Source organism: Lactuca virosa, chromosome 4 (assembly GCF_052849685.1).
Source record: "Lactuca virosa cultivar CGN04683 chromosome 4, Lactuca_virosa_CGN04683_v6, whole genome shotgun sequence".
Taxonomy (NCBI): domain Eukaryota; kingdom Viridiplantae; phylum Streptophyta; class Magnoliopsida; order Asterales; family Asteraceae; genus Lactuca; species Lactuca virosa.
The window spans coordinates 374,854,138-374,880,571 of NC_136429.1; the positions used below are offsets into that span (position 1 = coordinate 374,854,138).

The window sequence follows — 26,434 nt, forward strand, 5'->3', positions numbered from 1 at the left end:
TGCTTGATCTGGTATTGTAAACTCTTCTAGAGTGGGTGGGTTATTCGGATTAAGGGATTAATAATTAAGTCCTTGTTGTATTTTACCTTATTTGGACGTAGGGTATGAGATCTTGACATCTTTGAGTGTGTTAATGGATAAAGTTGGAATCTTTATCCATTTAGACCATATAATGGACCATATATGAGCTTTAGAGCTCTTAAAATCGAAGAAAACAGCTTAACCCATTAAGCTGTTAGAAACCCAGTGCCCACGACCTAGCCTTAGGTCGCTACGGTGTGGCGACTGGGAAATACCCCACTGTATTGTTGTATAAGGGCCACTGCGTGGTTATGGATGACCACGACGTGGCGGTTGACTAAAGTCAACGTTAACCGTTGACTTTTGACTTGAGTTGACTTTTAGTCAAACTCCTAGTTTTGGAAGATGAGTTAAGGGCTTACCTGATATAACTGTATAGGTGTTGCGTAACATTAATCTTTCTAGCAGTGAGAGCAGTAGCAGCTGAGTATCGACTGAGAGGTGAGTCTCTTCACTGTACTCGTCGGTCGAAGGCACCAATGGCGACCCATTGGATTATGTATGTAGGATGCTAGCAACCTTTATGACTCTTGCTGATATGATTGTATGCTTATGTATAGGGGTGAAATAGACCCGTTTATTATGTACTTTATGTCTTTATGACTCTTGCTGATATGCCTCTATGTTATTTGTATGTGGGGTGAAATAGACCCGTGGGTGAAATAGACCCGTTCGGTTGGAAAATACCGATTGAGTAGAAATAGAATCGGAGGTGAAAAAGACCTGAGGGTGAAATAGACCCGTATGGTTGAAAAATACCGATTGAGTTGAAATAGAGATGGGGTGAAATAGACCTATATAGCTTCGAGCTGATATGTATGTATGGTATGAGGTATCTTGGGGAACTCACTAAGATTTGTGCTTACGATTTTTATGTTTATGGTTTTAGGTACTTCCAAGGGGAAGAGCTCGACATGATCGTAACGCATCCACGAGTATTCTGCATGATTTGATTGATTTGTACGCTGATGATTGTGTGACATATTTTATACTATGATGGTTTTCAAACTGAATGAATGGTTGTTTTGATCGATTTAAAAGAAAAATTTTACTTAGAGTTTTTGGAATGTTACAAGGAGAAAGGATACTAGGGGAAGCAGACCCAAGTGGGAGAGACAAAATCTGGTTGGACCTTATCATCAAAAGACTTGAAAATGGTGTTGGCGGGGAAAGCCCCATTTGCTTTCAAAGACCATCACCATTCTTCTTTTTTCCTAACGAAATTGATGAATATATTTCTTCTTTATTCTTCATGTGTGCAAAATTAGTCAACAAAAGACTTATCAACTCTGAAGAATCGTTTCAATCAAGCTTAAGATCCGGAAATACCAAGTCAGGACAACGTGCAAATACTTGTTCAACAGGATCCCGGGAATATCGGAATTTTAGTTATTCAACCTATGTTATATATAAACTTGTAAAAGTCACAAAACTGAGATAACTTAGACAACTTAGACTCACTGACTCATTTGTACTCGTACTCTCAAGCTTACTTCTATAACTTTCTTTTCGATTAACAAAATCAAAAGATGATCATTATTACCTCCCAAAGTTTTATGTCGGAGATCCTAGAAATGATCAAAGGCTATCCTTATAAATCACTTGTGTCATTTTTTACTTCAATTCCCTATACAAATTAGTTATAACACCACAACCTCTCATATAATTTGGTTGATATCTCTTAGATCGATTTTTGACCAAAACACACACAAATATATATATATATATATATATATATATATATATATATATATATATATATATATATATATATATATATATATTAGTCCGATCCTAATTTTAGCTTTAGCCCGACTCCAAAATCCAAACTCTCTATTAATCCAATCTTGTCCAATTTGATTATAGGAAAGGTTTATAAGTTCTTTGTTTTTTGTTGTTGCTTCGTTTGTTGCAGCATGAGTGATGGCCCAGGGCCTCTAAATTTTTGGTGCCTATTTTTTGTGTATTTATTTATATTATTTCAAAAAAAGTTTTTGGTATTAAGTCGTCTCAGACAACGACAAATAAGGGCCTCATTTTTTATTTTGTCCGGGCCTCATTGTGGCTTCAATAAGACTTTGGACATCCCACATAGAAAAACAAAATTTTCAACGAGAGTTACTTTCATTTGATGCAAAACAAAATTTCCAACAAAAGTTACTTTCATTTGATGTGCAACTCATAGTACAAGAAAGTATTGTCACCTTAGGTTCTCTTTTGTCAACAAATTAAATAGGATTTAATAATGGAGGCTGGAAAACAACTTTTCTTTGGAATTACAACGTATGAGATTTTATAGTCAGTTGTTTGAATATTTTCAACATATCACGCACATAACTTTCCATATATGTAAAATTTAATAAATGCAAATGTTTAATAATCCACAAAGAAGTTATTGTTTGGCAAAAGCCCACTACTAGTGATTAAGTTTCCCATATATACAGTATAATAAATGTAGATGTTTAATAGTCCACAAAGAAGGTATTATTTAAAAAAAGCCCAATACTAGTTATTGTAGGAGGAATCTAATTATGTATACAAGAATGGTATATATATATATATATATATATATATATATATATATATATATATATATATATATATATATATATATATATATATATATATATATATATATATATACACCAACTATATTCTTTGGCATATCACAAATTAACAATGAATCCCTTGAACCCAATAGAATTCAGGAGGCAATGTCATATGGTCACTGACTTCGTTGTCGATTATTACCAGAACATAGAAAAGTACCCTGTTAGAAGCCAAGTTAAACCAGGTTACCTATTAGAAAGTTCGCCCGACTGTGCTCCAATGTACCCTGAGTCAATTGAAGATATACTCAAGGATGTGCAGAAGGATATTATTCCAGGTATAACACATTGGCAAAGTCCAAATTTTTTTGCGTACTTTCCGGCCAGCTTAAACATGGCAAGCTTTCTAGGGGAAATGCTCCTCAATGGTTTTAGTGTTGTCGGATTCAACTGGGAATCTTCTCCTGCAGCAACAGAACTAGAGATCGTCGTCATGGAGTGGTTGTTAAAACTACTCCAACTTCCCCAGTCGTTCTCAACTTCAAGTAATCACGGTGGAGGTGGTGGTGTTTTGCTTGGCAGTACCTGTGAGGCCTTCATTTGTACACTCCTTGCTGCGAAAGAGAAGACACTTGATCAAATTGGGAGAGAAAACACAGAGAATCTTGCAGTCTACTGTTCTGACCAAACCCATTTTTCTCTCCACAAGTCAGCAAAAGTTGTTGGGATAAAACCTGAGAATGTTCGACAAGTCTTGACAACTAGGTCAACGAACTTTGAACTGTCCCCAGAATCCCTAGAAGAGATGATTAAAAGAGATGTTGAAGATGGTTTAATTCCAATCTATTTATGTGCAACTGTTGGGACAACCTCAACGACAGCGGTGGACCCATTGGGGTCTTTGTGTGAGGTAGCAAGCAAATATAATATGTGGGTTCACGTGGATGCTGCATATGCTGGAAGTGCATGTATCTGCCCTGAGTTTCGTCACTTCCTTGATGGTGTGGAGGGTGCAAGCTCCTTCAGTTTTAATGCTCACAAATGGCTGCTCACAAATCTGTCTTGCTGCTGCCTTTGGGTTAAAGACAAATCGTCATTTACCAAACCACTCTCCACAACCTCAGAGTTAATGGCAAACGAATCCACTGAATCAGGGAAAGTCGTCGACTACAAAGACTGGCAGATATCACTAGCACGAAGATTTCAAGCCTTAAAGTTATGGATGGTGCTAAGGAGCTATGGGACGACTGCTTTGAGGGAATACATAAGAAAGCATGTGAAAATGGCCAAGGATTTTGAAGGCCTCGTCAACATGGACGCTAGGTTTGAGATTATGGCGCCTAGATACTTTTCTATGGTTTGTTTTAGAGTTTCTCCCTATGCTATTAGTCAGCACCATGACAACGACCATAAAGCAAATGAATTGAACCAGATGTTATTGGAATCGGTGAATGCAACCGGGCGAGCTTACATGACACATTCGGTGGTTGGAGGAGTTTATATTATCCGATTTTCCGTGGGGGCAAGTCTCACCGAAGATAGACATGTAAATATGGCTTGGGAGTTGGTGCAAGGTGTAGCAACTTCCCTTCTCGGTGAACCAAGACCAGAGACCACTTCTAATGGTCAGCCACCCGGCCGGGAAGATTAAAGACGAATCTATGTAATCATTTAAAAGAAGCAACTCAACATATATCTCATGTTCTCTATCTAGGCACTCTGAAACATGTCTACGTGAGATACAATAAGGGCGGTTTTACTCACAAAATATTATTGTGATAAAATAATTCTAAATGAATAAGATAAATAAACATATTTCTATAGCTAGCTAGCTACACGTAGTGAATGTCCGATATCGTAGGTGGCTGGATGGTAAAAGTCGCCTATTAAGACGACATGCCAAAAAAAATCCTAAGAAGTTGTTGGACACCTCTCTCTCTCTCTCTCTCTCTCTCTCCTCTCTCTCTACAAAAAAAAATTGCCAATTAGTGACGAAAATGAAATGGTCACTAACAATAGAAAGAGTCGTCACTAAGTGATTTAGTGACCAAAATTTTGGTCGTCACTTTTCGTCACTATAGGTCCGTCACTAAACTGATATAGTGACCAAAATACATAATGGTCACTAAATAGTGACTAAAATATAGTCGTCACTATATCCGTGACCACTCATTCCGTCACTAAAAGTAGTCACTGATCAAAGGAAGTCGTCACTATTTTATCCATTAGTGACCGCAAAAAGTCTCTCACCGTTTAATCCAACTAGTGACCATAAAAAGTCGTCACTCATCTAGTGACCAAAAAAGTCGTCACTGAGTTCAGTTGTAATGATAGAGTAAACAAATCAATAGATGTAAGTTCCTATTATTTGCATCTTCAAACCTAAAACTATCTACAATGGGGTCAATATACATTTTGAGCTCTTAAAATTGCAAATAAAATAAAATAAATAAATAAATAAATAACATACTTTGTAAGTTAAATGATGAGTCCATCGATTTAAGTATTAATTAATTATACCAGTCAAGAAAAAAAATATTAAATGTAAAAACAATGAAAAGTAAGAGAAAAATTCTGCAATTGTTGTTCCACTTGTTGCTCCTCTGTATGGCTTGAGTTAGCTCCTTATTACCCATCTCAACATATTCTTTGTTGCTTCAATCGCCTACAATAATAAATAAATAAAACCACTCCATCAAATGCTACCAAATATAACATTCTACTTTATTCACCACATATTGTCTATATTGGTACAAAGAGTAAAGTACATTGCTATTTCTCACCTGATCAGACAAACACTTAATTTGTTGAGCCTATCGCAATATCAAGAAGTCTTGATAACTCCACCTATAAGGGTAGTATGGTCATTTTGCAGAGTTTAACAATACGTACAAATATGGTGATAAAAAAGATTAAAAGTTCTCAAGTTATGGACCAAATCCGTAATTTTGATAAGCAAGAGGACTAAATATGTAGTTTGCAAATACCTGAAGAGCACAAGTTTCATCATTTAAAACTTGTTGAATTGTTGGCATAGCTTCTTGAAAGCGTATAGTTGTTAGTTGATCAAACCTGTAAGTCAAAAAAAAAAAAACATAAGTATAAAACAAAATCATCATAATTCCAAGCCATCCTTTTGCATTTGCTTCTTCATCACTTATGCTGGTTTTCAGAATGCTAATATATTTTTTACATTTTTGGTCAATTACATTTTTGGTCCTTAGGTTTAGCTGAATTTTTCAATATTGGTCCTAAAAAGTTCACTTTTGCAAAATTGGTCTTTATTTTGATGTTCCTTAACGATTTTGGTTAATATGAGTCTAAGTTAACAAACTAGATGTTAACCTTTAAAAAATGACTATTGTGCCCTTGGATCAAAGATAGTTTTTAGAGTCTTACTACATGTTCAATTATGTCACCTTCCTCTTTTATGGTACGATAAGGATCTGCATAATCCATTCTATGCTTTTTAGCTGAAAAATAAAGGAAAATAATATTTTAATAATTAGGTGATTATACAAGAAATAATATTTTTGTATATGGTAGTAAAGATTTGCTTACTGTTTTTAATGTAGCTTTGCTGAAATGTGATCTTTCATGAGGTTTGTGCAGGACGAAAGATGACATTAGAGCTGCCCTTTTGGCATGTTGATGGTAATTACACATCAAAAAATCATTAGAGGAAATAGTAGTGAAATAGGATAATGATTGGTCAAACATGGTCAATACAAGAAATGAGAACAAACCTCGTTAATCCCAAAGATAGAGCTCCGATGTTGATAACATCTTTCAAGTCTTCAACATTGAACATATTTGCGAACATCCCAATAACACTGCGATCAACTAAAAACTTTCTTAGATGAGTAGCAAACATCCTTGTGTACACAAGTTTTGGAATTTATCAACAATCTTTGAAATGTATATGTTTTAGAAGAGAGAAATATGTGAAAGTAAGTTTATACCATAAGAAGAGAAGGAACAGGAAATGGATCAACAGAATTGTACACAAGTTTTGGTAACACATGATGCACCCTCTTTCTCTAGGACTTTTTCTGCAAAACCAAAGTATGAAAGCTATAATTAATGGATACCTAAAGAATGATATAATATCAATCGATGGTTATTCAGGTTTAGCAATGGAACTCCTACTTAATCACAAAAGCAATTTATCAAACAATAATTAGCCATTTATCAAAAAGAAGCAACTTATCAAACTAACAACATGCCTGCAAAATTCAGTTGCATTTTAAACCAAATTAGCCATTAGTCACAAATTCAGTACTTGGATTACTATACTTATACTTTGGATTGGTGTTTTGTATTTCAATTAGAGCAACATACTTATACTGAGGGATATTGGCGAAAAGATGGCTCTAGTATGTCTACTTTGATGTGTAAAAAGTTCAAGGTGGGTCTAAAATAAGGATGATCATGGGAGTTAGTAGCTATTTAATGCTTCATAGACAGAAGTACGTTGTTGTAATTGGAAGAAAACTCTAAAAATTTTCAATTTAAGATGTCCCCATACAGGTCAATGAACGGCTCTAATGGTTTATTCACCTTGAGAGGTTGTTTGTCTGTGTTTCAAGGTCTCAAACAAATCAAAAGAACTTTAATTATGTCTATTTTCTATCTTTTCAGTGACTGGTTTGGGTGCTACTCATATCTTGTTGTGGATGCTTATAGTTGGAGATTTTCTCAAACTTAGGGGCATTAATGGAATTCTAAGTGGCTGCTTTTGAATTTTGTATCTTAGGCTACCTTACACCTCTTAATGTTGAAATTTTATATCTAAGGTTTAGGTTTTAGTCTTTATCCAAGGGTGTTAGTGTTGCTGTCTTTGTATTTTGTTTGTGTTAGCTACATGTTGGCTTTGTTGGTTGATACAAGTTTTATTGTTTAATAAAAATATAGGCTAAGTTCCAATTAGAAAAACAAAATAAAGCAACATTGTATCCTTATTCTTAGATTTTGTAATATAGGTAAAGGGAACCTGAAAAGCAATAGGTTTTGAGATAGTTGTAAAAGCAGGGATAAGCTCCCTCCTCCTCAAGATGATGCTTTCTAAGAGCTCTCATGGCATACTTTATGTTAATCCCAATTTCGTCCTCAGCCTACAAATTTAAAACATCAAACTTCCATAATTATCACATGCTAAGCTTTACATTTGATTCATATTTGCATTTGGATAATTAGAATAAAAAAGAAGCAAAAGTGAACTTCCAAATTAGGAACTATATCAACGTTAAACCGCTACTAAATAACCAAAAACCAAATTTGGTATAAATTAAGTCGAAAAAACTGTAAAAACCACAAACAATCGATAACTTAAGAGATAAAGTAGATGAATTGTGTTCCCTACTTGAAGAATGTTTACCTGGATACATTAATAACAGGCAGTCAATCAATCTACCATGCAAATGAAGTAATCTGAGCTCAATCGTCCAAACATGCTTCTGAAATTTGGAAATTGGTTGCGGTGAGTTGTTACGGTAGTTAACATGGTGTCAGTGGTGTTCGTCATGGTGGCGCGACGTAGCTCTCGGTTGACGCTGTGAGAAATCGATTTTTAGAAATCGATCATGTACAACTTTACGCCTAGTTCCCAACTTTAACAAAAGAAAAGAAGAGAAAAGAATGGAAAGGAAAACAAAATTTTGTTTTGTGTTCCAGTTGGAAGGAAGTGGAAGGAAAATGAATCATTTTGTTCTTTCTTTCTTTCCAAATCCTTCCAAATCGGAAGGAAAGTTAGGAGGGAAAGTCATCCTCCCATTTCCCTTCACTTCCTTCCACTTCCCTCCTTTAATGAAACTCGGAACACCAATTTTTTTTATTTTCTTCTCATTTCCACTCATTTCCTTTCCTTTCTCTAGTTAAGTTGAACTCGGGAACGGGGGTGTTAGAGTCCAGATTAATTTTTAGAAATCGAACCACAAATCAAACAAGGAGTCTGCTAGGGTTCGAATGAAATAAGAGAGGAACAAGATGAGAGAAAACTGAAGAGTTTTTAGTAGATGTTTCTAGCGAGAGAAAGAGGGATGAGAGGCTAGGGTTCAAGTTCTCATGTGGTTTCCGGTGATCGATTGATAAAAAGGGGGTGGGGTTTTTTTAGTTATTAGGGTAAATTATAAAAATGGTCCTGTGGTTATATATCTTTTTTGAATCAGGTCCTGTGTTTTTAATTTGAACACTGATGGTCCTAAAACTTTATTTTTATAACGAAAATGGTCCCTAACTGATATAAAAAGACAAAATTACCCTTATTAGAACCAGTAATTGAATCCAATCATATGCTTTTCATGTTCTTCCCCAAACCATCACCTCCCTCATTATTAACCTAAATCATCCACATGCAAATTACAAATTGGTGTTGGAAAAAAAACATTAAAACTACAATGCTTTGATTTATATGCATAAACCTGGTCATACTGAAGTTTTGCCATTTTCTTCAATCCTGCAACAAATGTATCTACACTAGGAATATCTTCTTCTCCAGATATTTTACCCTTCCGAGCAATTGCATCGTCCAATAAAGTACTTCTAAGAGACGACTGCGAGTCACTTCTCAACAACCCTCCACTAGCGGCACCACCATACTCCGGTGGCGGCAGTTCCCACAACTTCCGCTCCGGTCTTCCCGGAAACCCTTTTTCAAAATCATTAGGCGGGGTGTTCTCAAATTCGGGTGGTGAAGAATTCGTCATAAGATTAGCTCTACAACTCCGGCTTTTCATTAGCCTAAAACTCGTGGAATTTGATATTTCTGATTGTACTTCTTGTTCTTCGTAGGGTTCTTCCGGTGGTGTGACTAGAGAATTTATCGTGTTTTGTAAATCTTGGAAGTTTTGCTCCAATTCCCCGATGTTGATGCGGTTTCAGAATTGGGGTCTTGGAGTGGGACCCGAGACTGATTCTGATTCCGTTTCTTCATTGGAAATGGGAGGTGATTGTGATTCCGAAGGTAATTGATTGTTGGTGGATTCGTCTATTTCCACACATCGGACCTCCTTGCACATGTCGTTTGATGGCGATGGTGAATTCCGGTTTCCTTCCAACGGAATTGAACGGGATAACTTAACACTTGATGATTCCGATGCCGAATATTCGTTTTCATATGTGTTTCCATTCCGAATACATGACATGAATTATAAATTCAAATTATTTGTATAACAAAAAAAATACGTATTATATACCTTTTTTCTTATGTTTGTTTAGAAAAAGTTTGGTTAAAAAATATAAATTTATTTTATCAGGTAAAAAAATTAAAAATCACTTATGTTCCTTTTTTATATTAGTGACCACTATTTTCTGGTAACTAATTTTTTTTCATGCTGTGACCAATATTATGTCGTCACTATGTGTGTGTTTGAAAAACCAATGACAATTAATGACCACTATTTTGATCACTAAATCTCCAATGCAGTGACAACTTTTTTTTGTCATTAAACATCAAATCAGTGACCACTAATTCTAGTCACTAATACTTGTTATGAAATTAAATAACAACAATAATTGTTAGTGACCACTCAGTGACAACTATCTCCGATTTGGTCACTAAATATGTACAACTACCAAAATTCAATGACCACTTAATATATGGTAAATAAAGAATACTGTTAGTGACCAGATTTTCAGTCGTAACTAAAACATTGGTCACTAAGGTACCGTTTGGCAGAAGAACTTGATGGAACAGAACTGGACAGGACTGGACTGAACAGGACTGTACTGGACAAGACAAATAATCTGTATAGCGTTTGGTAAGACTGAACAGAACAGAACAAGTTGTCTGAAACTGTTTGGTAACAATAGAACTGGACAGAACAAGATGTAAAAATGACCATACTACCCTTTTGCAAAAAATATTCATAATAACTCTATTTAACATACATAACTTCAAAATAGACATTTTTATTAAAAAACAATATTTAAAATTCTCATAGAAACAAGTTCTAATACCCAATAATCATAATTGTATCAAAATTAACAAAGTTCGAAACCAAAATGGTTTCCAAAATACTTAATTTTAAATAAAAAAAATAACAAACTTCAGTTATCATCTTCCAATATAGCCTTCGCAAAAAGTGGTTTGGTAGCTGCGTCCAAACTATTCCACATCGGTAACAAATTCAGATTTTTTGTAAACTTCAAACAAACTCGCATGATTTCTGAAGAAGACAACTCCATGGTCTTCAACTCTTCATGTATGGTTTTTAACTCTGTGAGGTCATTAGTAGAGGACGTAATAGCCCTAGTCATTTTCTGGATTTCCTCGGATACAGTAGCTGTGACAACTGTCAATTCAGGTCATTCTCGGACTCATGCATCTTTATAATAACCATTCATGCACATCATGCCATGGCCTAGTAGTATAAATTAGGTCAAAATCTTGCATAAACTAGGATCCATCTAAGACCTAGGGCTAATATACTTGACACTTACGATTCTAGTAAGTTGCTTAACTACAATAGGAAATGCCAATGCTATAATTTGAATGAAACTTTCAAGCTTTTTTATAATTGAAAAAGGGTATAAAACCCTAAAAATAAATTAAAATATTCTAATTATACTTCATTATGATGATGAACATCAAACAATATTTGCAAAAACCCTAAAGAGCCCAAAATCCAAATTTATAAATCTTAAAGCTTAAAAACTTTATAAAATTTGGCTATAAACTTCCAAATATCAAATTTTATTAATCAAATTATGGATTATACCAATGAAATAGAAATATAAATTACCATGCATTAATCATAATTAATTAGTTAAAAACAAGATTTTTAAATAAATCAAAAATTGCTTAAAGAATCACTTTTATAAAAATTAGATTTTTATAAAACATATTGGAGGGAATTTTATAAAATTTGAAATTAGGAGAGAGGAGGCCTAATGCATGATAGAGCCAGCCATTCTCCCCTCCCCATGCACTCTCTCTTCCCAAAACTCAATCATTAGACTTAAACCCTCACTCTACCTCTTCTCTCTTCACTCTCTCACACTCCACCCTCCTAACCCACAAACTCTCTTCCTCTCTCTCTCTAACCCACGAAATTTCTCTCATTCCTCTGCCAAATTTCGAGATTTTGAAGACCTTGAAGTGTTCTTACTTCCCTCAAGATCAAAACCAAGGTAAACAACAACATCTTCTTCCATAATTTCATGATTCTACTACCTCTTCTTCTTAGTTTTCTCTTCTTTTCGGATTCTATGCCTTTCCATGGCTAGAAATCTTTATTTTTCCCTTGTGGTTTGTAGATTCTCACCATAACACAATGCATGTGTTTGAAATGGTGAAAATCCGGGATCAAACCCATGCAAGGAGTGAAAATGATGCACATATGTTCATGTGACTTCAAAAACAAGTATTACATCTTCTTCTCCATTTCTTTTGTGTTCTTGCATGATCAAAAGCATTTAAACCATTTCTAGTACATCTTGGATGCTCATTCACTCCATGCATGTGCTAGAAATCGGATCTTATCAAAGGCATGCATGATGTTCTTGTCAAAATGTCCTAAGGATGCACTCAAAGCAAACATGCAATCTGCCAGATTACTTTATTCAGCTTTGAACGACCATATCTCGGTCATTACTTAACCAAATCATGATATTCTTTTTGTATTGGATAGTTCCATGAGTTAACTTTCAAACCCAGCTGGTCTCACTGTAAAATATTAAATATCCGATTTTTGGCAATTTTTACAAAATGGTTGCGCAAACAGCTCTTTTTCTATGATCACCATTTTTTCCTTGCATGATCAATGGCCTTAAACCCAACCATAAATCTGGGAAAAATACTTTAGAAACTTAACATATCCAGTGAATGATGGTTGAAATTTCGTGGCTTAAAACCCCACAGAATGTGCTTCATAAATTCATGAACTTCAGCCACATTTACATCTCATGCACCATTGCATGCAAAATTTCTTATCTTGTTTGGGTTTAATACCCCTATTTCCCTTATGATTAAATTTTGAACATTTTTCCTTTTGAAAGCCCTCACATGCATGTGATAATCTGTAAAATACCAAAAGCTTTTATTATTTCTTTGATTTATTTAAATTATTGATAGAAACCAAGGGCATAAATCACATAAAATACTTCCAGAGGTCAATAAATCCGGAACAAATTCATGGATGACCCTTATGATGGATAATGACCCCTCACTAAATTTCATTAATTTTTGTTGCTGTTTGGTATGCTTTCCGATTTTCTTTTTGTTAGGATATAATAAATCGCAAAACCACTTTGGAGAGTGTGAAAATTTTATCTAACAATTTTCGCATACCTTACCTGTGATGGATGACTCAGAAAAATAATTTCAACATTTTTCATCATGCCTTGCTATTTTTCCCAATTTTTGGTAATTATAATGGGTTAAACATAGGAAAAATAGTTATGATTATCCAAAATTCATGAAAACTTACCAGAAAATCATGTTGTACGGTAGGAGGTTACATAAAAATTTTGAGAATTTTTCTCCACTGTAAACTATTTTTCTCTTAATTTCTAAAGATAATTACACTTAAATTCACATAAATACCCAAAACCGGATTATACAATATAAAAACCACTTTTGGAATTTTTCTCGGGTTATTTATACTGTAAATGATGTTACAAAAATTTTTGGTAAATTATTTTAACTGTTTAATATTATTTCTTCAATTAATGATTATTTAAAGGAATAAAACAAGGAAAAATAGAAATACCCACTGAAAAATATCTTTTATATTTTTCCCAGCCTATTTATGTACAATAACAGTTAATTAAAAAGTTTGGGTAATTTTGGAAAATGTTTTCTATTTATTTCAATTTTTATTGGAATAAATGCTCAAAAATCATAAAATATAATTAAACAGCTTGGAAATCCATTTTTATAATTTTCCCAGCTTAGTATTGTGTAATAACAGTTAAATAAAAAGTTTGAGAATTTTTATCCTTTGAATGCTATTTTCGTGAATTTATGTTGTAATAAGGACTTAAAAATTTGGAAAATTTATATTCCAATGTTGTAATTAATCGCACGATTTGTAGAATTTCATTATTTCAGAAAAAGTGTAACCAATTAATATAAAATCAAATACTAAAACATAAATTGGCATTTCACTATATGTAGAGTTTAGTATATTAGCATTAGATTTCGACATGGAAACTCACTAGTGTGTGTTTGATGTCGTAGGATCCCGGTAGTAAGACGTTGGTGCATTCCGAAGTACCACTTGTACCTACTCGAAACATTGTGAGTATTCACGCACTCCCCTATTTTCAGTTTTATGTTTTGGGGTGGAAAAGCATGTCCAGAAAAACTATTATTTGTATGTTGTATTTAAATTGATTTGTATCAAACATGATTGCTATTTTATTGCTATGTCTCTCTATGTATGTCTATGCATCACGGAACATGAGAACTTATCGTACTAAGGCCCTTCCCTTATCTCTAACCATTAACTCTTTGAGCCAATGGTCATTATGGATAGCGCTATTAGGAATTGACAACTCCTCACTCGCCCTATTGCTGGAGTGCATGATACCATATTCATCTATGGAACGATAAGCATAGATCTTGATAGGGCTTCAGTCATAGGTTTGGTTGAGACTCATTGTTTGCTCATACACATACAAACTCGTTACACATTATAGCAATAAACTTGTTATCTATTATGGCAATAAACTCGTTTATCAATTTTAGCAATCAACTTTGTTTCTCATTATAGCAATGAACTTTGTTCTCATTAAAGCAATGTACTTGTATTTATGAAAAGTCTTATACCAAATCTTGATTTTATAAACCTGTGAACTCACCAACTATTTTCATAGTTGACGCTCGTTTTACATGCTTTTTCAGGAAATAATTAGTAAGTGGATATAGAGATTCATCATCATAGAGCATGCTGCATCGTGTGGAAGTTATTTTATGAAGTTATATTTTGAACAATGTCATTTTGGAAAACTTTTACTTTGTTTTGTTTAAGCTATGGGTTGTAAACTTTTAAATATTGCTATGGTGATGTATCTTTATCTTTTGCAATGAAACCTTTGTCGCTGTCATACCTTGCGTTTCCGCTTTAGCGGGGTGTGACAGAGGTGGTATCAGAGCCAGGTTATAGAGAACATCAGTTTTCCTTTAAGAAAACACAACCTATAACCAAAACTTATAAAAATTCTTTTTACATCAAACATATTACTAATATAATTAGGTCGGGAATTGTATCGTTGGACCTCAATTAAACATAGCCTGATCACCTATGTTTAATTAAGGAAAGATTTATATAAAGCTTGAGCTAATTATAATGGGAATATGTTCAACAAAATTTTTTGAGAAAACTTTATTTCAAAAATTCAAAAAGGTTAATTTTGGTGTGTGTAAGCATTGCATATTATAGGCATGCATTGTCATTTATTTCATATCTCATTGAATCTATGTCTCAGTCCACTATGTCGACATCGTCATCTTCTCACGCTACCGCCTCAGCTGATGAGTCCGGCTACGTCACTATTATCCCTCGACGTAACCCCCCCGCCTCGGTAGAAGAAGACCCATCGGAGGATACGGAAGATACAGGAAACTCGGTGGAGATCAGCAATGACAACGCCCCGAGTCAACGACGCGAGGCATCGCCTTCATCGGTGTTGCCACAGCCACCACTTTATGGGCTTCGTATTCGGAGGACGGCGAGGAAGAGTGTTCCTATTCCAGGAAGGATAGCCACCAGCACAGCAGGACTTGGCACGGCAGGACCTAGCGGGGTAGGACCCAGCGTTGCAGGACCGAGAGCACCCTCACCACAGCAAGTCATAGGGATACCTGTCAGGCAGCCAGGTATGACCCCGGAGGAGTCCCGGAGATTGCAGTCGATGGCAGCGGGCCTACGTCACAGTCTCGCTGTGATAGCTGGGCATCGGGAAGTTTTGGATGAAGTCTTGACAAGGATGGAAATCCTGTTTCAGCATTCGATGGAGGCTGCTGACACTGCTAGTGCTGCTAGACGAGTGGCATGTCCTGCGATGACCGCATATTATGTGCTTGTTGGGCTATTACTGATTGTGGTGCTGATGATTCTTGTTGGGATAGCGATTAGTGTTTGGTTCTGATTTCAGTATTTTATTTTATTTTGTCATGAAATGAAAACCCATGTTGGGTGTCTTTTGGGAAAGACATTTAAAACTTTATTTTGGGATTGATGTATTGGTTTGGTTTTAAGACAATTTCAAATGGTAATGAAGAATTTTATTTTATGTTGAAAACTTTTACTATGAGGTCAAACCCTAGAATTTAATTGGTAAATGGTCGAATAAAGAGATTTTTTCTTTTCTTTTCTTTCTAAAATATATATGTCTAGTATTAATGCAAACCAATGATTTGACAACACTTACGGTTTTCAAAATAGTAGTGAACTAAATATTATACATTATTTTATGTATTTATACGTATTTCTTCTCCTGTGTAATAGAACCATGTCAGGAAGGCCTAATCGCGGGCGCCCACAGAAAGAAACACCCGATGTTGCTCAAATTGTAGCACAACAACTCATGGAAGCAATTCCAAACATTGTTACTCAAGTAACTACAGGACTTAATGCTAACCAAGGAAGTAGTGGAGGAAACCGGGGAAACAATGAAAGAGAATGTAACTACAAGTCCTTTATGGCCTGTAAACCTAAGGAGTTCCATGGAAAGGAAGGTGCGGTCGGGTTGCTGAAATGGATTGACAGCATGGAGTCGGTCCTTCACATTAGCAAATGCCTCGAGCGCAACAAAGTTGAGTATGCATCTTGCCTATTCCAAGATAGGGCATTAACCTGGTGGAATACTCTAGTGCAAACCCGAGGCCGTACAGCGGCATATCAGCTAACTTGGGAAGACCTAAAGAAGCTACTGATAGAGGAGTATTGTCCCAAGGATGAACTTCAGAAACTTGAATCTGAATTCTGGAACCATTCTATGGTTGGAACACAAATAGAGAAGTATACAGTCCGATTTCATGAACTAGCAAAACTGGTACATCACATGGTTACTCCTGAGGAGAAACGGATAGATCGTTACATCTGGGGTCTGGCACCAGAGATTCGGGGAATGGTTACCTCAGCAAACCCAACTACTATTCAAAGTGCAGTAAGCCTAGCAAATCGACTAACCAATGATGTGATAAGGATGAGAGCATCGAAAAAGGAAAGCTCTAGTAGCAAGAGGAAGCCAGCAGATCAGGGAGAGAAGAAGTATGGAGGCAAGTCAGGGAGGAAGCAGAAAGTCTCAAGAAACTTTATGGTAAGAGCCCAGGAGCAAGAATCAGTGAAAACTCAAGAACGGGAAGTGCAGGAACGAAAGCAGTACTCAGGGCCGCTTCCGAAGTGCAATAAGTGTAACTTTCATCACAAGGGAGCTTGCCCAGTGTGCCAAAACTGTAAGCAAACAGGCCATTACTCGAAGTATTGTAAGTTGAATAAGGAGGGAAAAAGGGCATGTTACGAGTGTGGGAGTATTGATCATCTCCGTAGAGCATGTCCCAAACTGAACAAAGGGCCTGGTAACAATGGACAAGGCCAAGCCAGGCAAAACTTCCAAGGAAATCAAGTTGGACGGCCAAGAGTTGTAGCCTTTGTGATTGGTGCAGAAGAAGCTCGTCAGAACCCTGAAGTGATAACAGGTACGTTTCTCCTGAACAACCATTTTGCATCAGTAATATTCGATGCGGGAGCAGATAGGAGTTTTGTTTCTTTAGCATTTAGACCGTTAATTGGCTTGAAATCGAGAAAGATGAGGAATGCTTATGCTATTGAACTTGCTGATGGGTATGAAATTAGGGCTAATGATATAATTCCTGGTTGTACTCTGAATTTAGCTGATAAACTCTTTAGCATTGACCTAATTCCTATCGAGCTAGGTAGTTTTGATGTAATAGTAGGAATGGATTGGTTATCCAAGAATAGAGCGGACATTGGTTGTTACGAGAAAGTCATTAGGATACCTCTCCCTAATGGAGAAACCCTTATCATACACGGTGAGAAGCCAGGAAGAAGTTTAAACATTGTATCGAGCATAAAGATTCATAAGTACCTGAAAAAGGATTGTATCGCATTCATGGCCCACGTGATAGAAAGAGAACCTGAAGCTAAGCAACTCAAGGAGATCCCGGTGGTTCAAAACTATCCCGAAGTGTTTCCGGAGGAATTACCCTGTCTACCCCCTCACAGACAGGTCGAATTTCGGATAGACTTAATTCCCGGAGCGGCACCGGTAGCAAAAGCACCATATCGCCTCGCGCCATCCGAGATGCAAGAACTGTCCGGACAACTTCAAGAACTTCTATACAAAGGGTTCATACGACCAAGTTCTTCACCTTGGGGAGCCCCAGTGTTATTCGTCAAAAAGAAAGACGGGTCATTTCGAATGTGTATTGATTATAGAGAACTGAACAAGTTGACAATCAAGAATCGATATCCTCTTCCTCGAATTGATGACTTGTTCGATCAGTTGCAAGGCGCTTCATACTTCTCAAAGATCGACCTCCGATCAGGATACCATCAACTAAGAGTTCACGAAGGAGACATTCACAAAACAGCATTTAGAACCCGTTATGGACATTATGAGTTCTTAGTCATGCCTTTTGGACTAACGAACGCACCCGCTGTTTTCATGGATTTGATGAATAGGGTCTGTAAACCATACCTAGACAAGTTTGTAATTGTAGTTATCGATGACATACTTGTTTACTCACAAACCAAAGAAGATCATGAGAGACATTTGAAGCTAGTGTTGGAGCTGTTGAAGGAGCAGAAATTGTATGCCAAGTTCACTAAGTGTGAATTTTGGATTCGGGAAGTACATTTCCTTGGTCATGTGATCGGCAAAAGAGGAATTCATGTAGATCCAGCTAAGATCGAGGCAATCAAGAAATGGGAAGCCCCCAAAACCCCGACAGAAATACGACAGTTCCTAGGATTAGCTGGGTACTACAGACGCTTCATTGAGAATTTCTCTAGGATTGCTCAACCATTAACATCTTTGACCCAAAAAGACAGAAAATTTCTCTGGGAAGAGAAACACGAAGAGGCGTTTCAAATCCTGAAAAACAAGTTGTGTAATGCACCAATTCTGGCTTTACCAGAGGGATCAGAGAACTTTGTAGTGTATTGTGATGCATCTCATCAAGGATTAGGATGTGTGTTAATGCAAAAAGATAAGGTCATTGCGTATGCTTCCAGACAACTCAAGCCGCATGAGAAGAATTATACAACCCATGATCTAGAACTAGGAGCAATAGTTTTCGCTCTAAAGATATGGAGGCATTATTTGTACGGAACCAAGTGCACCATGTATACCGATCACAAAAGCCTTCAGCATATCCTAGATCAGAAAATGTTAAACATGCGGCAGAGGAGATGGGTAGAGTTGTTTAGTGATTATGACTGTGAGATACGATATCACCCAGGGAAGGCTAACGTAGTAGCCGACGCTCTTAGTAGAAAAGAAAGAGTGAAACCTTCCCGTGTGAGAGCTTTGGGAATGGTAATTCAGACAAACTTGAAATCTCAAATCATTGATGCCCAGGAGAAAGCTTTATTCAAGGAAAATCTTCCAGGTGAAACTTTACATGGTTTAGAAGTGAGATTTGAAACCAAACCTGATAGAGTTCGTTATTTTAAGGACAAAGTTTGGATTCCAAGGGTTAACAATCTGAGAGACATAGTACTAGAGGAGTCTCATCGATCTAAATACTCAATCCACCCTGGAGCGGATAAGATGTACAAGGATCTTAAAGAGTACTATTGGTGGCCTGGAATGAAAAGGGATATTGCCTTACATGTTGGGAAGTGTTTAACTTGCTCAATAGTCAAAGCTGAACATCAAAAACCATCCGGCTTATTGCAACAACCTGAAATTCCCCAATGGAAATGGGAGCAGATATCCATGGATTTCGTTACCAAACTTCCTAGAACTGCTAAAGGTCATGACTCAATTTGGGTCATAGTGGATCGACTGACGAAATCTGCTCACTTTCTCCCCATTCGGGAAGACTTCAAGATGGAAAAATTGGCCCAAATCTACATCGACAAAATTGTTTCTCCGCATGGTGTACCCCTGTCTATCATTTCTGATAGAGATAGTCGTTTCACATCTCGATTTTGGTGGATGTTACAGAAGGCACTAGGAACCAAGATAGATTTGAGCACAGCTTACCACCCTCAGACAGATGGGCAAACAGAGAGAACAATACAAACATTGGAAGACATGCTACGAGCATGTGTCATTGAGTTCAAAGGAAATTGGGATACTCATTTGCCTCTAATTGAGTTTTCCTACAATAACAGTTACCACACGAGTATCCAATGTGCCCCATACGAAGCATTGTATGGACGCAAGTGTCGTTCTCCATTGTGTTGGACAGAAATCGGAGACAGACAATTGACTAGACTCGACCTTATCCAGGAAACAACTGACAAGATTTCTATCATCAAAGATAGGCTTAAAGCCGCCAGAGATCGTCAGAAAAGTTATGCGGATAATCGTCGGAAACCATTAGAATTCCAAGTTGGAGACAAGGCACTACTAAAGGTGTCGCCTTGGAAAGGGCTTGTACGTTTTGGTAAGAAAGGAAAACTAAGCCCAAGATATGTTGGACCCTTTGAGATCATTGAAAGGATTGGTTCGGTGGCATATAAACTCCAATTACCCCAGGAGTTAAGCGCCATTCACGACACATTCCACGTCTCCAATCTTAAGAAATGTTTAGCCGACGAAACATTGATAGTACCCCTGGAGGAAATTAAGATCAATGATAAGCTAAACTTCGTTGAGGAACCGATAGAAATCCTTGGCAGGGAGGTAAAACAACTTAAGCGGATTAAGATTCCGATTGTGAAAGTTCGATGGAACTCAAAACGCGGGCCGGAGTACACCTGGGAGCGTGAGGAATTCATGAAGGAAAAGTATCCACAACTTTTCCCATGTGATGACAAGCAATGACATAGAATGAATTTCGGGACGAAATTCTTTTTAAGTGGGGGATACTGTGACAACTGTCAATTCAGGTCATTCTCGGACTCATGCATCTTTATAATAACCATTCATGCACATCATGCCATGGCCTAGTAGTATAAATTAGGTCAAAATCTTGCATAAACTAGGATCCATCTAAGACCTAGGGCTAATATACTTGACACTTACGATTCTAGTAAGTTGCTTAACTACAATAGGAAATGCCAATGCTATAATTTGAATGAAACTTTCAAGCTTTGTTATAATTGAAAAAGGGTATAAAACCCTAAAAATAAATTAAAATATTCTAATTATACTTCATTATGATGATGAACATCAAACAATATTCCAAAAACCCTAAAGAGCCCAAAATCCAAATTTATAAATCTTAAAGCTTAAAAACTTTATAAAATTTGGCTATAAACTTCCAAATATCAAATTTTATTAATCAAATTATGGATTATACCAATGAAATAGAAATATAAATTACCATGCATTAATCATAATTAATTAGTTAAAAACAAGATTTTTAAATAAATCAAAAATTGCTTAAAGAATCACTTTTATAAAAATTAGATTTTTATAAAAAATATTGGAGGGAATTTTATAAAATTTGAAATTAGGAGAGAGGAGGCCTAATGCATGATAGAGCCAGCCATTCTCCCCTCCCCATGCACTCTCTCTTCCCAAAACTCAATCATTAGACTTAAACCCTCACTCTACCTCTTCTCTCTTCACTCTCTCACACTCCACCCTCCTAACCCACAAACTCTCTTCCTCTCTCTCTCTAACCCACAAAATTTCTCTCATTCCTCTGCCAAATTTCGAGATTTTGAAGACCTTGAAGTGTTCTTACTTCCCTCAAGATCAAAACCAAGGTAAACAACAACATCTTCTTCCATAATTTCATGATTCTACTACCTCTTCTTCTTAGTTTTCTCTTCTTTTCGGATTCTATGCCTTTCCATGGCTAGAAATCTTTATTTTTCCCTTGTGGTTTGTAGATTCTCACCATAACACAATGCATGTGTTTGAAATGGTGAAAATCCGGGATCAAACCCATGCAAGGAGTGAAAATGATGCACATATGTTCATGTGACTTCAAAAACAAGTATTACATCTTCTTCTCCATTTCTTTTGTGTTCTTGCATGATCAAAAGCATTTAAACCATTTCTAGTACATCTTGGATGCTCATTCACTCCATGCATGTGCTAGAAATCGGATCTTATCAAAGGCATGCATGATGTTCTTGTCAAAATGTCCTAAGGATGCACTCAAAGCAAACATGCAATCTGCCAGATTACTTTATTCAGCTTTGAACGACCATATCTCGGTCATTACTTAACCAAATCATGATATTCTTTTTGTATTGGATAGTTCCATGAGTTAACTTTCAAACCCAACTGGTCTCACTGTAAAATATTAAATATCCGAGTTTTGGCAATTTTTACAAAATGGTTGCGCAAACAGCTCTTTTTCTATGATCACCATTTTTTCCTTGCATGATCAATGGCCTTAAACCCAACCATAAATCTGGGGAAAAATACTTTAGAAACTTAACATATCCAGTGAATGATGGTTGAAATTTCGTGGCTTAAAACCCCACAGAATGTGCTTCATAAATTCATGAACATCAGCCACATTTACATCTCATGCACCATTGCATGCAAAATTTCTTATCTTGTTTGGGTTTAATACCCCTATTTCCCTTATGATTAAATTTTGAACATTTTTCCTTTTGAAAGACCTCACATGCATGTGATAATCTGTAAAATACCAAAAGCTTTTATTATTTCTTTGATTTATTTAAATTATTGCTAGAAACCAAGGGCATAAATCACATAAAATACTTCCAGAGGTCAATAAATCCGGAACAAATTCATGGATGACCCTTATGATGGATAATGACCCCTCACTAAATTTCATTAATTTTTGTTGCTGTTTGGTATGCTTTCCGATTTTCTTTTTGTTAGGATATAATAAATCGCAAAACCACTTTGGAGAGTGTGAAAATTTTATCTAACAATTTTCGCATACCTTACCTGTGATGGATGACTCAGAAAAATAATTTCAACATTTTTCATCATGCCTTGCTATTTTTCCCAATTTTTGGTAATTATAATGGGTTAAACATAGGAAAAATAGTTATGATTATCCAAAATTCATGAAAACTTACCAGAAAATCATGTTGTACGGTAGGAGGTTACATAAAAATTTTGAGAATTTTTCTCCACTGTAAACTATTTTTCTCTTAAGTTCTAAAGATAATTACACTTAAATTCACATAAATACCCAAAACCGGATTATACAATATAAAAACCACTTTTGGAATTTTTCTCGGGTTATTTATACTGTAAATGATGTTACAAAAATTTTTGGTAAATTATTTTAACTGTTTAATATTATTTCTTCAATTAATGATTATTTAAAGGAATAAAACAAGGAAAAATAGAAATACCCACTGAAAAATATCTTTTATATTTTTCCCAGCCTATTTATGTACAATAACAGTTAATTAAAAAGTTTGGGTAATTTTGGAAAATGTTTTCTATTTATTTCAATTTTTATTAGAATAAATGCTCAAAAATCATAAAATATAATTAAACAGCTTGGAAATCCATTTTTATAATTTTCCCAGCTTAGTATTGTGTAATAACAGTTAAATAAAAAGTTTGAGAATTTTTATCCTTTGAATGCTATTTTCGTGAATTTATGTTGTAATAAGGACTTAAAAATTTGGAAAATTTATATTCCAATGTTGTAATTAATCGCACGATTTGTAGAATTTCATTATTTCAGAAAAAGTGTAACCAATTAATATAAAATCAAATACTAAAACATAAATTGGCATTTCACTATATGTAGAGTTTAGTATATTAGCATTAGATTTCGACATGGAAACTCACTAGTGTGTGTTTGATGTCGTAGGATCCCGGTAGTAAGACGTTGGTGCATTCCGAAGTACCACTTGTACCTACTCGAAACATTGTGAGTATTCACGCACTCCCCTATTTTCAGTTTTATGTTTTGGGGTGGAAAAGCATGTCCAGAAAAACTATTATTTGTATGTTGTATTTAAATTGATTTGTATCAAACATGATTGCTATTTTATTGCTATGTCTCTCTATGTATGTCTATGCATCACGGAACATGAGAACTTATCGTACTAAGGCCCTTCCCTTATCTCTAACCATTAACTCTTTGAGCCAATGGTTATTATGGATAGCGCTATTAGGAATTGACAACTCCTCACTCGCCCTATTGCTGGAGTGCATGATATCATATTCATCTATGGAACGATAAGCATAGATCTTGATAGGGCTTCAGTCATAGGTTTGGTTGAGACTCATTGTTTACTCATACACATACAAACTCGTTACACATTATAGCAATAAACTTGTTATCTATTATGGCAATAAACTCGTTTATCAATTTTAGCAATCAACTTTGTTTCTCATTATAGCAATGAACTTTGTTCTCATTAAAGCAATGTACTTGTATTTATGAAAAGTCTTATACCAAATCTTGATTTTATAAACCTGTGAACTCACCAACTATTTTCATAGTTGACGCTCGTTTTACATGCTTTTTCAGGAAATAATTAGTAAGTGGATATAGAGATTCATCATCATAGAGCATGCTGCATCGTGTGGAAGTTATTTTATGAAGTTATATTTTGAACAATGTCATTTTGGAAAACTTGTACTTTGTTTTGTTTAAGCTATGGGTTGTAAACTTTTAAATATTGCTATGGTGATGTATCTTTATCTTTTGCAATGAAACCTTTGTCGCTGTCATACCTTGCGTTTCCGCTTTAGCGGGGTGTGACAGTAGCTAACCCCATTTGAATTACATGTGTTACTTCTTCAGATGCCGCTTTTCTTTTTTTATTTCGCGTCGAGTCTTTGGGATTTGGATTGGTGGAAGTTGCGGTGTTTTGAGGATTAGAATTAGACGATGGAAAATTTTCTCCTTCTTCGTTATCAATATTTTGATTTTCTATCACATCAGCCGCCGATTCAGCCATACCACCTGTAGCTCGATCTTTGCCAAAAACATTTGCTAGTCGCTCGTATGCAGGGAATGGTTTGTTCGCGACATAGTTTTTGTTTGGATGTTTCTAGTAAAACAAACAAAGTTACAATTAAAACCACATATTTAATACTTAGATATGCATACAAATTATATATATATATATATATATATATATATATATATATATATATATATATATATATATATATATATATAATCACTAACCTTTAGATATTCCTCTAATATCTCAGGGGAATCAACTACTACACATTTGCGAGCATCATCCCAACCAAACCCACTTGTATTTTGCATATCATATGCAACAGAAAATTTATCCTTTAAACGTTTGATTTTGTTTTGGACATGCTTTGCTGTTATATTAATACCCACGACTTTTTCCCGCAACTTTAGAACGACTTGATCATAGGTTCCTGGCCTAAAGCTTCCATTATCACCTCTACCGCCGATAACAACAATGTCTTGAAGGATGGTAATCAACGCATCCTCTTCTTCTTGAGTCCATTGACGCCTATCTGCCATGATTTGTTACCTGCTTTTGACATATTATGCATAACAAAGGTAAATAGAAAAAAAATGAAAAATATTAAAATGATTCGTCCACTTAGTTAAAATTAATAAAAAAACATACACAAAATTCAAAGTTGTTGACGTCCATAATAATTACAAATAACAAACTTAAAAATAAAAGTTCTAACATTCAAAAACAATCTACTAGGATCTGCTTGACATCCAAGAATCAAACATTTCTTCGGCTAAATCATCCCTCCATTGAGTCCATTCGCTACTTGATTCAACAACATCCACAATTTGAAATTGATTTGGTTGCTCTTCCCCGATAGGCATATGTTCGACATCGGTAGGCGTGTTTTCCTCTGGATCAAGAGCCATGTGTATCCTAATAAAATTATGTAGCAAAGCACATGCCATGACTATTCTCCCTTGAATTCTAATTGGATAAAATGAAGGACTTCTTAATATAGCCCAACGTCTCTTTAGTAGACCAAAACACCTTTCAATAACATTCCTCGCTTGTGAGTGTTTCATGTTAAAGTATTCGTCCTTGTTTGTAGGGGCATGTGTACTACCTTCCCATTCCCGTAAATGATACCTAGTACCTCTATATGGTGCCAAAAAACCTTCACCATTGAGATATCCTCCATCAGCCAAATAATAGTTACCTATAATAAATAAAATAATAGGTATGAATATGTAACTATATTTACTTTCAATATTTTGTAATTAGTGTATTATCTTACCAACTGGAATCTTCAATCCATTATGTCTAGTAATTGCATCCCGCAAAACCCTTGAATCAGTAGCTGAACCTTCCCAACCAGCTAAGACGTAGACAAAATTCATGTCACGATTATAGTCACCTAACACATTCATTGCTATATTACCCTTTCTTGTTCGGTACCTTGGTTTATCCGAGTCAAGGACATTAACTTCAATATAAGTTCCATCAATGGCTCCTAGACAACCCTATAAATAAAATATTAACTCGTTGTTAGTTAAAACCTTATATTAACTATTAGTTAAAACCTTATATTAATTTGTAATATATCATAATAATGGTATAATGGTTACCTGGAACCACTTCCACCGGTTGTCCGTACAATCATTTGCAACAAGCGTTGGGTTGACAAACAATATCTCTTGTATACGCATTAATGCACCCAAAACTCGATGAACATACCGACTTACCGTTTCCCCCGACCGATAGAATCTAACTTGAATACATCTATTTTTTTTGTGGTGTGCTAATATGTTT

At 35.6% G+C, this 26,434-nt stretch overlaps 1 protein-coding gene and 1 long non-coding RNA gene across 3 annotated transcripts; one reads left to right on the forward strand and one right to left on the reverse strand.

Moving 5' to 3' along the window:
* The first annotated feature begins 2,721 nt into the window (after positions 1-2,721).
* Positions 2,722-4,419, forward strand: LOC145108758 (tyrosine decarboxylase 1-like). The gene has a single exon (XM_079045838.1). The coding sequence runs from the start codon at positions 2,761-2,763 to the stop codon at positions 4,279-4,281; it is 1,521 nt and encodes a 506-aa protein (XP_078901964.1). The 5' UTR covers positions 2,722-2,760; the 3' UTR covers positions 4,282-4,419.
* Positions 4,420-5,103: 684 nt separating this feature from the next.
* LOC145169011 (uncharacterized) lies at positions 5,104-8,219 on the reverse strand. 2 transcript variants are annotated; one of them, XR_013742240.1, is made up of 3 exons: positions 8,008-8,219; positions 7,624-7,744; positions 5,104-5,295 (listed from the first exon to the last, which is right to left on the reverse strand). It is a non-coding gene; the product is annotated as an uncharacterized LOC145169011 (long non-coding RNA). The 2 variants fall into 2 exon arrangements; XR_013742239.1 differs by lacking the exon at positions 5,104-5,295 and adding an exon at positions 6,453-6,682.
* Between the last annotated feature and the right edge of the window lie 18,215 nt (positions 8,220-26,434).